We start from the raw sequence: 17257 nt of genomic DNA, 5'->3' as shown, positions 1-17257 counted from the left end.
TTGTTTATTGATTGCTGTTAAGATGCATGGGACAGTTGACGACTGATCTGCTTCAGCTTATTCAAAACACAGCTTCAGCAAACTTTCATATAACCATCAGAAATACGAAAGGTTTTACTCCGTTGCTCCACTGGGTGCCCTTATCGACTAAGCATGAAGTTCAAATATCTGTTACTGGCTCTGAAATCTAAATGGGTGACAAGTGAGTTTAAAGAGAATATGTGAAGTTCTTTTAAGTGCCATTGCCCAAGGCAGAAATATGTAAGTACCAGTGCTTTTTTTCCCCCATTTGTGGCCTTACTAAAATCATAGTCATAACCTATAACAGATCTAGGAAAGAGGGAGTTAAGGATAATGCAGAATATCAGTGAACATAGAGAAAAATAAGAGTAAATGCAATATGTATAAAGAGAACAACACAAAATCTTTCCACTTTTTATGCACTAATTTGGAATCATTGTGGAAAATGCTGAACATTTGATAAAAAACAATTAACCCAGATTCAACACTGACTGTGGAATGGTTGATGGTTCTGGTATTTCAAGCAACTCCTGATCTGCACAACCCTCTCTAAAGTTCGCAGTAGGAATAAAAAACAAGCAACAACAACCAACAACAATAAAAAAACGTTCCTGCAAATAAAAGTTAGAAATTGAAGTTGAAGATGTCAGGAACACAAATAACCACTCCTTAAAGCCATGAAAAGCCATCTCAAAACACAACACATTAAACCTTGAGGTGGATGGTCTTCAGAAATAGAAGAACATATTATAGCAGGAATTTGAGGCTACAGTGGGTACAAATGTGCTGAAAGTGGAAAGCTGAAGATTGGGAAAAAATTTGGATGACATGCCGATGAAAGATCCTTGACTTTCATTAACTATGTTGTGTTAAATCTTTTTTTTTAAAGCACCTTGTAGTGATCATAACTGTCTCCGCTCAGCATGACCACCACACGCACGCGCACGCACGCACACACACACACGCACCCACACACACACACACAAACACACAAACACACAAACACGCACGCACGCACGCACGCACGCACACACGCACGCACACACGCACGCACACGCGCACACGCGCACACACGCACACACGCACACACACACACACACACACACACACACACACACACACACACACACACACACACGGCTTTCTTTAACATCTTCAAACTCTGATGTCCTCAGAGCAAGTGTCTGATGTTGGTTCAATGAAGGGGGCTGAGTAGGAGATGGTTCAGCAAATGTGTTTTCCAGTATTTGCTCAGGCTTGATTGCTCTGCTTTCAATTGCTTTTATATGCACTTAATTGCAAGTTGTTTTTGGGTAAGGGAGTCGGCTAAATGGCGTAATGGAACGGTTCTTTGCTTCTAATTGATGTTTCCGCAATATGCAAAAACATATTTTACTCCTCTTCTTTTCTTGCTGCTTCTGTTGAAAGAGGTCAGGGCAAAAAAAGAAACAACAACAAAAAAATCAAACTTCTTTCAGCACACACACTTTACTTCCTATGCCACATTATTGATTCTGTTTGTGTGTGTGTGTGTGTGTGTGTGTGTGTGTGTGTGTGTGTGTGTGTGTGTGTGTGTGTGTGTGTGTGTGTGTGTGTGTGTGTATGTATATACACGCTTATGTTTTCACATTGGAAAGGTGTTGATTGAAGTTTAAGGCAGTCATACGAACCCTGTCATTCTCAATGAATCAATCCGACCACATTTCTTTCTCAGTCGCACTTTCTCCTTCACTGTTTCCCTGCATTTCAAGGTGAACACTTAGTGAAAGAAACTGAATGACAGATCGAAGAGTAGATGGAAAATGAAAGCTGAAATACTAGAAATACGAACGGAATACACTCCCGAACTCCCCAGCCCTCACCTACACTGATTTATTTATAATATCAAAAGGAATAATGACACTGACAAGGAAAGATGGATGACTTCTTTTCAGTTAGGAGGCAGTGATGTATTTAGTAGGTTTTTGCCTCTGATGCCGGAGCGTTGATGGCTGAAAAATAAGCACTTTGCCAACACTGCAATTAAAATGCATAAATTATCTTCATAGCCAACAAAGCAAGTGCAAAACAAAAAGCCAGTCCTCTTGTGAGCCAGTCATATTTTTCCAACCTGTTGTAGAGAGGAATAAGGCATATGCTTTATTACAATATACACACAGGTTGTACTTTCCCCTGGTTTTCTAAACCAAGCCAATTCAGGTTAAATGAACCCAAAATTCAAGCTATCTATTTATTTATTTTTTTTCAGTGCAACATCCTGGAGTTGTATATTTTATTATACTCTTTCTTAATTGCACAAGTAATATGATTTTCTTTTTTACTTTTTTCTTTTTTTTTTTTTTTCTTTTTTTTTACATTTAAAAGAAATATTATTTAGTTAAATAAGACAAGAAAACTACAGTGGGATATACTACAGAATAACCAAGTTTTCTTATTAAACATTTTTGAATTATTGAATTAGAATTCTTTATTGGTTATATTTCATATCCCACTTGTCCATAATGTTGATAAATTGGCCAAAGATGCTATTTTTGGGGAGGAATCATATAGATTGTGCTGCTTTTTGATTATTTGATAACACCATTTAAATTAGCTAGTTGTATAAGTCCTTTTCAGTTGATAGAAAAGGTTCAATGTTCATGAAATATATCATAAATTTACACAACATCTCTTCTAGAGGACTAGATACTAAATGTCAAGACCCCTTGTGTTTGGTTCATCAATGAGGACATGAACGAAAAAGCTCCTTTTTTCTGCTTTGTTCATTTCATTTAAAAATTAATATTACGAATATCATTCTAAGTATGAAGATGTATTTGGTGTGTGACTGTATTGATATGTTCCTGCGAGTCATGCTCAAACAAGCCATGTTTAAATTAAAAGAACAAGCTATTTTAATCCTGACACTGCTCTAGCGTAGGAGTTCAGCAATAAAAATAGACAAAGACAAGTTTCAAGAAAACACAGAGTGACTCTGACTCAGTGGAACAACAGAACTCAAGAAAACTCAAGAATATGCAAAAAAACTTTACATGAATATGGATATGCAAGTCCTAAATTATATATCTGAAATAAAAAAAATGGAGATTGGTCAGGGCTCGAGTTTGCAAACTTATATAAGTTTGAGGTCAATTCTCCTGTTATGACCCTATCCAGGGTTGGGCTGCACAGTGTAAGAACAATGTTGGGGTTAGGTACTGTATAAGGTGGCACAGAATATGTATATAATCTCCCAGAGTTTGCCAGAACTGAGTCACACAGAGGCAGAAGTTAGTTAAAGGTCACATATTGAGATATAGAAAGGCCTCTGAGATCCAGTACAATGAAACGGGAAAAAATTAATGGCAGACCAAGGGCAAAATTGCAAAGAGAAAACACTGGTGTTAGGGAATAACTAGCCTCAGATGCTATGCCTACGGACCGTTGGCTGATTGTCTGAAGCATATGACAGAAAATTTGGAAACGCATCAGAAGTCGTCATCTGATCGGTTGGATTCAGTCCACCTCAAAACAAAACTGTCACGATGCTCTACTTCTAATTATGCACAGTCCATAGTATAGACTCATTAATTTTCATGACATTCTTAAATGAATGATCTAAGGTTGCACACCAGCCTGTTTTTGTAGGTTTTGTAAACTTTAACATTTTCAAGTCCATAAACTTGATGCTAACAAATTGTGATTGGTTGCTTTAAATGTCAATCAGCAGCCAATTGGAGGGTCCTTGCTGAATAAAAGCTTCCATGGAGTCCATTTTGTGGCACTGCGATAGATAGACAGTCATAGATACAGAAAGACAGGCAGACAGATAGAGTTCCCAGAGTGCAACAAAAGGTTATGTGTGTGTGAATATCAGATTGAGTATTGTATCAGTTTCGCAAGGATGCTTCTTTAAATCCAAGCAACCTAGAGCCTCAGTTTCATCATCAACTCTCCTTAGGTGCTTTTTTCCTTCAAACCGCTACAATTGACATTATTCATCTATGAAGGTTAGACCACAGTGAATGAAGAGTACCAGGCTGTAGGCCACTGTGTTCTTCCTGAATTTAAACCTTCTTTAATATCAAGCACTTCTGCTTTGGAGCACAAGTTGTGGGTTATGGTATGTTAAAGCTGTAACATAAATGATAAGGTTATGTAAATAGGCTTGATTAAATACATTATCAATCTCGTAGTTACAGCTCATTAAAGTGATTTGTATGGCAGATACTCCTGATGCAAAAAAAAAGAAAGTGCAAAATTTATTTCATTCATTTAGTGAGGTATGACAGCACAAGGCCATGACCAAGGCCGGGAACAGAAAAAACACTAGCTGATTTACATATGTCGTGGAAGTTTAGAGGTTTGATAGATTTAAAATATAAAGTATCACACTGGTAGACACGGGCAAGACTAAAAAAGGTTTCACAATTTAATGTGATTAGCTGCACAGCAGGACCCAACACTCCGCATATAGCATGAGAGTTGAAGGGCCACCATCATTGATTACATCAAGGTTTTATAGACAGAACTAAAGTAAACAAGATATGTAAAAGCAAAAACATCATCAATCACTGGCTCAAACTCACCACATGCATCGGCTTCTGATCAAGCTGATCTGGACCAGGCCAAGGTCCGCTAGAAGGCCTACTAGAAGATTTAGTGGAAGTCGTTTATGTCTAATTCTTGACAACTCATCTCCAGTCCCTACTGCCCTTGTCATAATCTTAAGAAAACAACCGATGACAATGTCAGTCTCTAGTTACTATACAGTAGATACAAGGTAAAAGCATAGAAGGACAAAGCCTTATAAACATCTTTAGATTAGAAATGTCCACCAAACATACACACAAGTGTTTCATTTTTCTCTTCATTGTTCCCATGAGTGAAGTGGTTGTGCAAGGCTTCATATTCGATTTAATGTAAAAATATCCTTCTTGTTTAGGCTATACACACTTTAGTTTTATCAATAATCAAATTATACACGCACTAATAGTGCCACTGCACTCCGGTAATGAGATACACATTGCCTTCATCTTTCTCTCAACAGCTCGTGGTGGGAACTTCTCCATACACAATGATTAAATGGGAAATACATATTTTTGCCCCTCAGTTGGTTCATATATGGTACTCAGATGCTTGCTGTATGTCGAGTAGAGGTAGAGTATTTATGTGCTTTAGTAAAATACTGTAGAATGGGAGATGGAGGATGGAATAAGTTTAATAACTCACTATGAAGGCCATTTGTTTTTTGTGTGCAATGGCTACATCAGAGTGATATCATTTTGGACTTATAGTGTATGTTTTTTTTAGATAGCTTTACAGCCAAGCTTATTTACCAGATGTGCTGCTTCTTTCTCTTTATCCAACTTTGATGTGATAAATTCTCTACCACCTCCTTATAAAAAGTAAATAGTCTTCTTTTCACCAAGTAGAGAATTTATTTCTCCCTTTTGGCCTCTGTGGCATTTTCCTGATGATAAAAAGTAGTTTAATGCTTTTTCAGCAGCTATTACCGAGCCACTGATGCTAATAAGTTGGCAGATGAGCTTTCACGATGTTTATTTGCAGAGTGAATTACCACTGTAGCAGGTCAAAGGCGCTTGCCGAACGACATTGCATTTACATCAAGCGTCACCAGTTTGTGTATGTATGTATGTGTGGGTGCTGCAGAGAGCACGCTTGGGTGATTGCAAGGTTTAAAGTGCTATCAGATTTATGAAAATGTTACATATTTCTCTTGCTTTTTTTTTTTTTCAGGGCACAGTTATAGTGTATTGCTTTGTTTTGTTCGTATGGCAGTATAGCAAATATTATATCATATAATATAACATATTAACTGGTACAGAGAGTGATCATTGTGATGTTTGTTGCATCATTTAACAATAATCTTTGTGCTGTTTGGGCCTTTGCTTGGTTTTGATGAGTAGATGTGTGTCTAATGTCTTTCTGTTGTGTCTTGTCCATAGGAATGAGGTGCACCACGTTCAAAAGGAGCTGCTTAAGGAACGAGCAAGATGTAAATGCTTGCAAGAAGAGCTCGAAAATCCCATGAATGTTCATCGCTGGAGAAGACTGGAGGTGTGTAGTTTATGTTGGTATAAAACCCTGTTCAGATTGGGCTGCTTGGAGTATTTCAGGGAGTGGAGTCCTGAGATTAAATCATCTTTCACCATGTATAAAAATATTACAGGTAATATACATCCTGTCTGAACTAAAAGGTTCCTATGGATTCCTAATTTCAGTTTGGAGGGACTTTAGTTATCTGCCTTTTCTATCATCTCTTGCAAAACCAAAATAAGACCAGTAATAAGACAATAATAACAGTAAAATATAGATGACATTAAAAAGACTTATCAACATACATTAACTACACTTACAGATGTAAATTTATCAAATTCCATTTTATCAAATAAAGTCATGTGACCAATACATGATTTGGTCACATGACTTACTAATGCATCACATCCACAAACCCTTCAAGCCCCATTACTTAACATTTGTTTTTGTCCCATCTACATAATATATACAGTAGCTTTATGGATTCTGGGTCTAACAATTCACAAAATCATATTAGCAAACCAGTTTCTACTGGGAGGCGATCACGAGTAAATCGGGGAGGCAATCATGTGTAAATCAATAAAGATGTTTTTGTATAGGCCAACACAACATTTATGCTTTACTAATGATGCAAAGTTAACAAATGCAACATCTTATGTCACATTTTCTATCCATTTCTTTCTCATTTTTTCTCTAGGAGTAGGAGGTATGACCTCCTACTACTTAATTGCCTGGCTCAGAATACAGGACAAATGACTAATATGGGGGCAGACTGGATCCTCCGTTTTCCTAATTTCAGCCTAGTCTTGAACTTTTTTTTTAATGATCCTCTTATAGGATAATGTAATGGTTCAGTTGATTTTAAATAGTAGATTCATTTTATAAATGGAATATTCATTTGATTTTAAATGGAAAATTCTTTTTAAAATAGACCCTTTAAAGAATCAAATAGATTCTTTGAGCAATTCTAATGAGCAAGCCAGTGGTGACAGTTGTAAGAAAAACTCCCCGAGAAGGCATGAGGAAGAAACCTTAAGTAGAACCAACACTCACAATGGAACATCACCTCTTCTGGGTGACACCAGATAGTGCCATTATAAATCATGACAATATACTCTTGTAGGAATATAAATACAATCATTATAGCCCTGGTGTGCTGAAAGTATAAATAGGAGGCTGGGGATGAATCTTTTATGATTGCAGCAGCAGTTCTTAAATGCAAACATAATTAATTGCATATACAACAGACCATTATTTAGGGAGGAGTAGATCGAGACTGCGTCTCATATAAAATGTAACTCAATGTAGATGTTATACTTCTAACATTTATAAACTAAAATACTTGAATGTAATTCATAAGTAATTAAGGAAGAAGGGAGATTTTTTTCCTTTATCTGAATAATAGCAAGATATGCAATTAGCAATTTTATTTATTTATTTTTTTCTGTAGGGACATTGATGATTAAAGGCTAGCCATTAAATCTTATAGTATGGCTCAGGCAGGCATTATAGCATACAATTTATTGCTGAATGTCATAAATTGCATCATACTCTCATGCATCAGATCATTTCATCAGATTGTTGATCATAAATAAAGACACCTAGTGTAAGTTGCTATTAGTGTCCCTTAACCTAAATACATGTTCTTAGTTCTCTTCTGATAGTTAAAAGCATCAGACATTTATCTCATAGCTCCTTGAGAAACTGAGGTTATGGAAAATGGCCTTAAAGTCAACACATTTAAGGGCAGAGTATTAGACTCTTTCATTCTGTCTCCTTGGCTCTTTTTGATTCCTTCTCTATAATTGTCTCTCTTTTTCTTTTCTCCCTCTAAATGGTTTCCCTGCAGGGGAGTGACCCATGCACCTTTGAGCTGATCCAGAAGACTCACTCTCTTCAGCGGCGCCTGATAGCCAAAACCAAAATGGTAGTGGAGAAAGAGGTTCTGCTCAAGGTAAACATCCTACTTTCATTCTTAACCCATTACAACCTGTCATGTCCAATTGGCTGCTGATGACTCATCAAGCACTTGTGGGGTCGGGTCACTCAGAGAATCGATTTGCGAAGGCCTTGCGAAGAGTCTCTCTCTGTCACAAGCTATCTATAGAAGAACATCTTTATTAAACACTCAGTTTCTATTTACCACTTAGGAATATGTCATCTTGAACCAGGCAAATTCTTTTGGTTTTATATAATCTTATACAGTGTATATTTAACAAAAATATATTAGATGAGTCATTTGATCATAGTCATCCTTGTTTATCCTTGTTTTTAATATTGAACGGTTTCCATTTTTGATTCTTTCCTACTGTGACATCTGTGAATATGCTATTAATGTTCAGATAAAAGCTAAAGTTATGTCAAAGGTGAGCTTATGTGAAAGCATAATGGCATACTGAAATGTAACACTGCCAATTGATCATAGCTTAAGCATTCTAAACAGGAACTGGATCAAGCTTTTGTTGATTTTTTTCATTCATCCATTTGTCTTTGATAACCACAAAGCTGTAAGTTTCTTCAAGGAAAATCCAAAAGATGTAAATTCATTAATTGACTAACGCGTACAGACCACAGTGTCCACTACACTTACGAGAAAACATGCTGGTCTTAAGATGTAACAGTGAAAGGTATAAAGTCTATAAAATGAAATAAATACAGCTGCAATACAGCAAAGTCAGCTAGCTAAGCTATAGTTGTTGATATTGTTTACTTTGAAATAGAGGGAAACATGGAGTGGAACCAATTTTTTTGCAAGGTAAACTATTGTTATATTCTACAGCTGTGAAAGCAGCATGTCGGTGTTCTCTAGGCTTTTACAAGCACTTCTCAAAAGAATAGGGAAGGTAATAGAATTATAAAGCACAAGTTTAAATGGAATGTGCTGCTCTTATGTGGCTTCACTTCAGAGAATTTCTGAGCATTTGAACAGAAAATAATCTGAGGTAGGTCTAATCTCTATTTTGCGGTTTTGGACACTATTTTAATTGATTTTAAAATTATAATCTCACCATGATAGTTAGAGTGTCTTTTTTTTTAAACTTTACAAATGTATTATTTAGGCAATTTATTTATCATATCTAAAATGTGCATGGTTTATGTTTCAGAAATTCGTTAAGTATAGGGCTTTTGAGTGTAGTTAGAAAGTGTTCCATCCAAGGAGTTTTAATCCTATTTTGATACATCTTGATTTATAGTTTGAGTGTGTGGTAGCCTAGTGGTTGAGGTATTGGGCTACCAATCGGAAGGTTGTTTGTTCGATCCCAGGTCCACCAAGCTGCCACCTTTGGGCCCGTGAGTAAGGCCCTTAACCCTCAATAGCTCAATTGTCTAAAAAAAAACTAAACAAGATAATGTAAGTTGCTCTGGATAAGGGTGTCTGCCAAATGCTGGTAATCTAAAGTAAATGTAGCTTTTTTCCCTATCTCTACTGTTTAGAGAGTCGCTGGCCACGGTACTGAACTGGTGTGGGTCGGTTGTTATGCAGTCAGGGAAAAGGCGTTTTAGTTTTTTACCCTCTGGTGTTGTGACCTTGACTGCCCACTTGGTAATACATAGTTGTATGTCAAACCAGTAGAACCAGGTGAAGAGTAAGGGACAACTGGTTAGGTAATATCTGATGTCCTCTTAAGGCCTCATACTCCATTGGCACAAACACTGCTTTGTAGGAGGCAATGTAAATTTAGCTCCAATGTTCAGGTGTTTGAACATAGGGCTCTGGACAGAGCCTGGTGGTAATTTAATTTTTGGGACTTAAGTGCAGTGCTAAGAACCAAGGTTCAAGTCATTCACCCTGGCTTTCTATTGCAGCTAAGCTAGCCTACAGTAAGGAGAAAGAGTGCCTTAATATGTTATGTTCATGGTTCTCTGAGAGCCTGTCATTCTACTCTGCTCTGCAGGAGATGAGGTTTGAGTGATGAATACACCCAGCTGCTATTAACCCATTGTTTATGAACAGAGAACACCTACTGTAGCTCTATGTTTGATGTTTCTATTTACAAGATTAATCTTTAAGCTTATTCAACTCCTCGAGCATTTTTTTGGAGCACAACACATCTTCTCATAGGATATGGCAACACACATGCAGCTTCTAGCTAGTTACCCCATCATACAACATCTACCACCTGAGAAGTGTGAGGGTTTTCATATGATTCCTTCTCAGCATTTTTTTGAATTGCTGCTCATTCTATGTTACAGGGGAGCTGGATACACTCAAAGGAAAGCATGAGCAGACCACAATTAGTTAGTGTCCTTCTGGTAGACAGGAGTGGGAGTAATGCCATCCATCCCACCCACACAGCATGGACAGTTATGCTTTCTTTGACTCCAGGCCAAAGTTGGCTGTGGAATCACTGGGATTCAATCTGTATAGAATGAATAGTTGTGTTGTACCACTGTGGAGTCATTGCTACCCTTCTTGAGTGAAAGTCTGAGAGGATTATTCTGAAACTCATTCTTGATGGCATATGCATTTCTTGTAGCTGCTGTCCATGGGGCTTGGTCGGTTTCTGGCAACTTGTATATTGTTAAACCACAGGGACGGTGGTACCTAGCATTGTGGACTCCTCCTCCCTCTTAAGCACAGTGAGCAGCTTTGAGTGCATGAAAATGAGAAAGTCAATCTGTTGGAAGACTTGGAATATTCATATAGTGTCATGAACCACCTGGGTTATACCTTTCAACTTATGTATCCTCCGCAGGGAAGCATGGAAAAAGATACTATTCAAGGTCCTTCATAGTTAATCTTTAGGGCCTTGACTGATGACTGATGCACATCAACAACTGCTCTTCAACCCCCTTTTTTGTGAAAGGACTACTATACTGTTTTTTTAAACTGTAGATAGATCCATCTGCAAAATCAGTTACTAGTTTAAGACATCAATAAGAAGTCAGCTCTTCATGAGTAGCTACATCAATCATTTACTGTTGACAATCAACCATTAAACAAAAAGGCTTAAAATGTGTTTCTAAGACAAACCTAAATACTAGAGCTGGTTTGTACATACATGGATAATTTTAGATGTGCTACTTCAGAAAATGGAGTTGAGAAAGTGTAAGTGCATGTATGCCAGGAAGGAGGGTGAAAAAGAACAGGATCTGAGAAGTGAATGATACATGACCATATGATTAAAATGCTCAAAAGTTTTAGTCATTGCCAGGAAGTCAAGAAAGATGGAGCATGTAATCTATTTACATTATCCTGCTTTCCATAACCACATGACGCTATTTGTTTCAAATCCAGAGCGCCAGAGCCCATTCCAATGTACTATTATTTGTACGGTCATGCTTAATTTGCTGTAGGCATATGTGTATGATTCAGTGATGCATGGAGGCTGTCTGATAATAGCTGTCACTCTGATGCTGTTATGTTTGACAAGCATGACAAGCAATGTCTCTGATATGCCATATTAGTCCAATAATTGTCTCTAGTCTGAAATTAGATCTACAGTTCTGGGGTGGGATTCCTTTGGAGCTGACAAGTATTGAATTACAGTGTTATCTATATTCATAGAAGTATAATGCCTCAATTGGTTTATTTGACACTTAAATTCCAGCTGTGCCACATACCTGGGGATTTTCTGACTTAGCTAAATGACAAGTGCTTGTCCAAATATTCTTAGTATTGACAAGTGCTCATTGTTAACCTTGTGGTTGGCTAAACTGCATGTCAATATTAAAGGGGCACAAACTTTTTGACATTAGAGGAAAGACAGTTACAACCACATAATTGCTGTCACTATTATTTCCAATTCCTAAATCATACAACTAAAAAAGTGAGTGAGTGAGTGAGTCCATCCATCCTTCTTCCCTTCCTTCTTCCCTTTCTTTAGGGCCAAGCGCCAGTTGTTGTCAATAATACTTACAGTCCCAAATCATTTTATGATTTTATAACATAAAAGGGATTTTTTTAGGAAATGTTATATCCCTTTGCAATACCACTTAAATATTTTATTTAGGAGATTGTATTAGCCATTAGCTTGCTATCTTATTATGTTGGCATTGTTCATGTTCTCTTCAACTAACTAACTAAACTAACACAACAAAGCAAGTATTGTGAAATTAATATTTTCAGTGTTTACATGAGCTCAGAACTGTAAGTGTTACTTAAGCTACATACAGGATACCTCTACAAGGGAATTTAAACTTTCGATAAAATTAAAAGTAAGGGGAAAACATCTTAAACTAATCAACAATGAGATTAGGAGATGTTAATAATTTTCAATAATTTATCATTTTCCAATTTGCCAGCATTTACATTTTTTATATATTAAATGAGACCTAACACTAACTTTATCTACACCTTTATCAGAGTTATCATTTAACCAGTCTACAGTGGTTTGACTAACAGAGAAATAAAGGGAAATAACCTTACATTTTATATACAGAACGTGTTCATTACTTTTATTTGTTTATGTGAAAACATTATTTAATAATGTTTTGGCATTAAGCTTCAGAAAAGTACTTGAAGTACAGAAAATCTCTCCAGTATAAGAATAAAATATAGCCTAGATGGAACAGTAACATTTTTTGATATATTAAATAGAAAGCCATGCCAGGCTGTCTGCTTCACCATCAGTCCTCTGAAGAGTTCATTTAATGGAGTATGTTTGCACAGAACACACTCTCGAGCATACTTAATGGAAGAATATTCATAGCTGAAATTAGGGCTTTAATATCTATCTGATGGAGCTGGGGAGCATTTAATGTAGATTTGTACCCTATTAACACACAATTATTTAACGGTTTTTGTGAATGTATGTCTCTGTTTTGTGTGTGTGTGTGTGTGTGTGTGTGTGTGTGTGTGTGTGTGTGTGTGTGTGTGTGTGTGTGTGTGTGTGTGTGTGTGTGTGTGTGTGTGTGTGTGTGTGTGTGTGTGTGTGTGTGTGTGTGTGTGTGTGTGTGTGTGTGTGTGTGTGTGTGTGTGTGTGTAGGAGAAGGAGGAGGAGTATATTGAACTGAAGCACAAATTAGCTCGTATGCCCGGTCCAGAGGCAGCTGAACAACTCTGGAAAACTCAGCAAACACTGAAGAAAAAGAACAAACAGATCATGGTAGGTTTGAGTCTCTCTTTCTTGTATTCCCTCTCATTTTTTTCCCTCTTTGTCTCTCCCTACTCCATGATTTACTCTTTCACTATTAAAGGAATAACCAATCCACTCTGAGCTGCACTCCCCCTCATGCCCCCACCTCAAAATGTCAGGCTTTTATCAGATCATAAATCATTTTCCCATTCCCCTCACTCTCTCTATCATGGGTATGAATAATTAGTTACCCTTCTGCCTAATTAAGAACTCCTGTGCCTGGTCACAAACGGCTAGAACTAACATCGTCTGGGATTTTCTGTCGCGACTGTAGCTTCTCGGTTGACCTAATTCCTTCATCACGACAAAAGAGACCTGGATGCAACAATCGCCTTTCACTAATCTGTAGGTTCTGAAAGACAGATAATTACAAATGTTATATGAGAAACCAACAGAGAACCACAGGGTTCATGGCCTCATAGTGAAAATCTTAACTGATATTAAGATACAGTAAGAACAGTCACACATGTAAGACTCAAACTCAGGATATTGGGATGGGTAAGAAAGACGGGAGATAAGAGGTAAATGCTTTGCAGCACCACACAGGTACAAGTATTGTTTTCTATTGATTTCTAGTTGTTCTCATAAATTAAGCCTCATTTCTATTTTCTTGGCTGTAGTTAGAGCTTTCAGTTCACCTTAAAACACAGTATTGTTACAACCCTTTTGTTTTGTTTTGGCTAAAAACACTTTACTATCATTTACTACTAAAAAACATCTGTATAATAAATGAAACTAAATGTATTTAATATTACACTCATAAATATTTGCTGTTTTTGATCAGACAAGAGATGCTGGAAAAAGTTTATTCACATGTGTCTATTTTTCTTAAGGCCAGACTTTATATGTCTTAACTTTATAGCACTGCTCATGGATCAGTTTTCCTCCTAGGGTTTTTTGTAAGTGGTCAAACGAAATCTGGTTCAGCAAATTTGTTCAGAGAATGAGCCCAGGAGTCCCATTCAGACCCATTCAGAAGTGCTGCTGCAGGCTCAGCTTTATGCTTTGCGGCGAGATTTTTATGGCTATGGCTAAATCTGATCTTACATCAGCACTCTTGCTCTGAGCTCCATTATGAGCACAGGCCTGTTTATTTACCAGCTGAATGCTGAGGCTCCTAAATAAACCTGTTAAATGGAACTCGCTGAATTAGTCCGCCTTCTTTTTCTTTTTTTAATCGGCAGAAAAGCCGCTTTGCATCACAGGAAACCTATTCAATTCTGCAGATACCTGACAGACCCCTCGGCTAGACAACACATTTGGGACCTTTTCTGTTTTTTTTTCTTTTTCTTTTCAACCTGCCTTTGTCTCAGTCTTTAAACATTATATACACACAAACGAACAGACACTCAAACACACACACTTTCAGTCCCTTTACTCTTCTTTCCTCTGTATCTTTCCATTTTTCCTTTTCACTTTTTAACCGATAGTTTCAATTTTGATAGACAGCACAGACTTAAACAGGATATGAGAAACAGAGACATCCTGATGATTGCCAGAGTCCACTCAGTTTAGCAGCTGGAAATTGTTAAAATGCTTCAGAGAGACTCAACTGAACAGAATTGACTGCTACATCTACTGTATTTTTTGTTAAATGAACTTATGCTAGCTGTACTCCATCATAATGCAAGGTCCACATAAACAACGTATATGATTGGTCAAAATGTACTAGTATAATAAAAGTACAAATGTTTATGAACATGGAGCTCACCTGCAGGGAGTGGAAATAAGCATTCAGGCAAATTTTGTGTTTGTTATTGCATATACTTTCAGTTCCTACAGTCGATCTACATCAAATTTGCAAACAAGGCCTCATTTATCAAGCATGTATAAATTGTATAAATTTATAAAAAAACATGTATAAATTGGTGTGTCAATCATTCATATGAGCATTTACACACACACACACACACACACACACACACACACACACACACACACACACACACACACACACACACACACACACACACACACTTACAAAAGTCCTGTGAATTCAAGTATTAATGTAGTTTATTTTAAAGAAATCAGAATTCCTTGTGGGCTTTTATCTATTACTTCTAAAGTTAAATGAAATTATGTATCATCTATAAGCAGTCAAAAGTAATGCAGAATTTAGTTCATCTCAGCACTAAAACTTCAAAATAAGTTGTCCCGGAGTAACAGTTGATCAAATATCCAATGAACATGCTTGTTAAGACCAAACTATAATGAATAAACCATTTACAGTAATATTACCATGCTTTCTGGATTGTCCCATTGGTTGTTTGAACTGTCCCTCTTTCGTTTTCAGGTGCTGACAGCTGAAGTCAACGTGTACAAGTCTGAAGCAAAAGAGTACAAGAAAGAGATTGAGCAACTGGATGAAGAGTTAAAGAACGCGAAGAAGAAGTACTTCATGCAGAAACGCAAGGACCTGAAATTCAGGTAAGAGAGTAAGACTAAAGAAGAACTATGCATTGAACGTATAACCCAACTCATGCTCATACTTGTACATGCACAAATTTTCTTGAAATGACATAAAGTTCAGGAAAGTAACGGATTAAAAAAAATGCACTGAAATTATGGCTATAATTGAATATAAAAAGAGACAAGATTAAGTGGAACTGCAATGCCAGCTGATCTCCATGAATGATCTCCATGACTGATCTCCATGACTTATCAGCTGTACGTTCACACGGCTCACACGATGCCAGCAGTAGACCCTTATAAAGCCTAATTAAATTATCACTGATCCTGTTGCCTTTTAGTTGATGGGTGTTAAAGTTAACCTCCAAGAGCCCTTCTGGTGAGTGGGGATTCAATGAGGTGCTGTTTCATTTCCTCTTGATTTATATCACTGGTAAGCAATGCTTGATTAACATCTAGTGGCTGATCATTAAGTCAAACTCTCAGCTTCTATTTCCTGTCCTTACAGTTGCAAAAAAACACAAACATAAAAATTCTCTGTAAGTATTAAGCTAAACATCATAAGGGCTTATTAGTAATTTGCTCTTTTTTATATTAATAATATTAATAAACTGAGTAAAACATTAGCCTACTGTTGTTACTGCTGCTGGAAACGTCTGGAATCATTTATGTGAACGTTTATAGCTTGATGGCTAATATTTTTTTTCCTAATATTGCTTTCTGTCAAGTTTAAAAAGTAAGCTGTTCTGGCTGAGACAAGGGCTTGATGGTAGTTATTGATACCTTTGCTCTAAGCTATTTGGAAGACCTTGATTTTGTTTTTCCACCACCATCACTCACACTGCCATGAGATTTGTTTCAGGACATGCAATTGTTCACTGTACCAAAGGATCGATCTTTTAATTATAGTTTTTCTCACATCAGGTGGTGCTACACTGTTCAAGGTACATCTCCGAGATGCATTTAATCCCTCAACCATTCAGTCAAGTGAGATGCACCTGTAACTTCTGTAGCTTTTTAAATCTTATGGTTACAGTTCAGTGCCTCGGTTAGATATCTAATGCTAAAACACAGAAGCTTTAAAAAATACCTAATCTACCCAGACATTGGCAGCTATATTCAGGATGTAGCCAGATAACTATATAAGAAACTATAAAAGTAAAATTAGCTAAGAAGTATTATCTGTTTAGCTCAGCTCAATAATATAGTAGATTAACTTACTACAGCATGCTAGATCCTCGACAAAACCTGACGCGATAAAAAATGGATGGAAATACATTATTTTCGGTAAGACTTGTTCTTTGAAAATGTATTTTATCAGGAATTGATGTGAAGAGCTTCATGTGAGTTACAGGTATACACTGTTAAAGTTAAAACTGACATACAGTATGTGTAGGCTTTTACTGAAATATTTCTAGCGCACAGAAAAAAAGCACACATTATTAACAGAAAACACAAATCTTGATCAATTTACTCAGTGTAAATGATATCGCTTCCACATGGTTGTCTGAGTTACATGAACACAGTTTGTTTTTGTGATTCCAACAATATTTTCAAAGCGGCGATTACAATTAATCTTTCTCACCTGACCTGAGAGTTTAATCCAGCTCACCGATGTCCTGCAATAGTCGCATTACCTCTTATCTATTCTGCTGCAATTAATCATGTAATCAAGTTAATTAATATCATAGACATTTATTCCCATCTGT

General features: G+C 36.8%; 1 protein-coding gene across 2 annotated transcripts in view; it reads left to right on the top strand.

The window, feature by feature from the left end:
• The window catches only part of cfap58 (cilia and flagella associated protein 58), a 93835-nt gene that overhangs the window by 54604 nt on the left and 21974 nt on the right, over positions 1–17257 (top strand). For both annotated transcript variants that reach the window (XM_027156192.2, XM_027156193.2), the window contains exons 14-17: positions 5970–6081; positions 7910–8014; positions 12990–13109; positions 15433–15566. In XM_027156192.2, the coding sequence (XP_027011993.2) occupies positions 5970–6081; positions 7910–8014; positions 12990–13109; positions 15433–15566 (471 nt within the window). The remainder of the gene's footprint in view (positions 1–5969; positions 6082–7909; positions 8015–12989; positions 13110–15432; positions 15567–17257) is intronic.

Source organism: Tachysurus fulvidraco, chromosome 18 (assembly GCF_022655615.1).
Source record: "Tachysurus fulvidraco isolate hzauxx_2018 chromosome 18, HZAU_PFXX_2.0, whole genome shotgun sequence".
NCBI classification, from domain to species: domain Eukaryota; kingdom Metazoa; phylum Chordata; class Actinopteri; order Siluriformes; family Bagridae; genus Tachysurus; species Tachysurus fulvidraco.
This window is presented reverse-complemented; position numbering and strand designations above follow the sequence as displayed.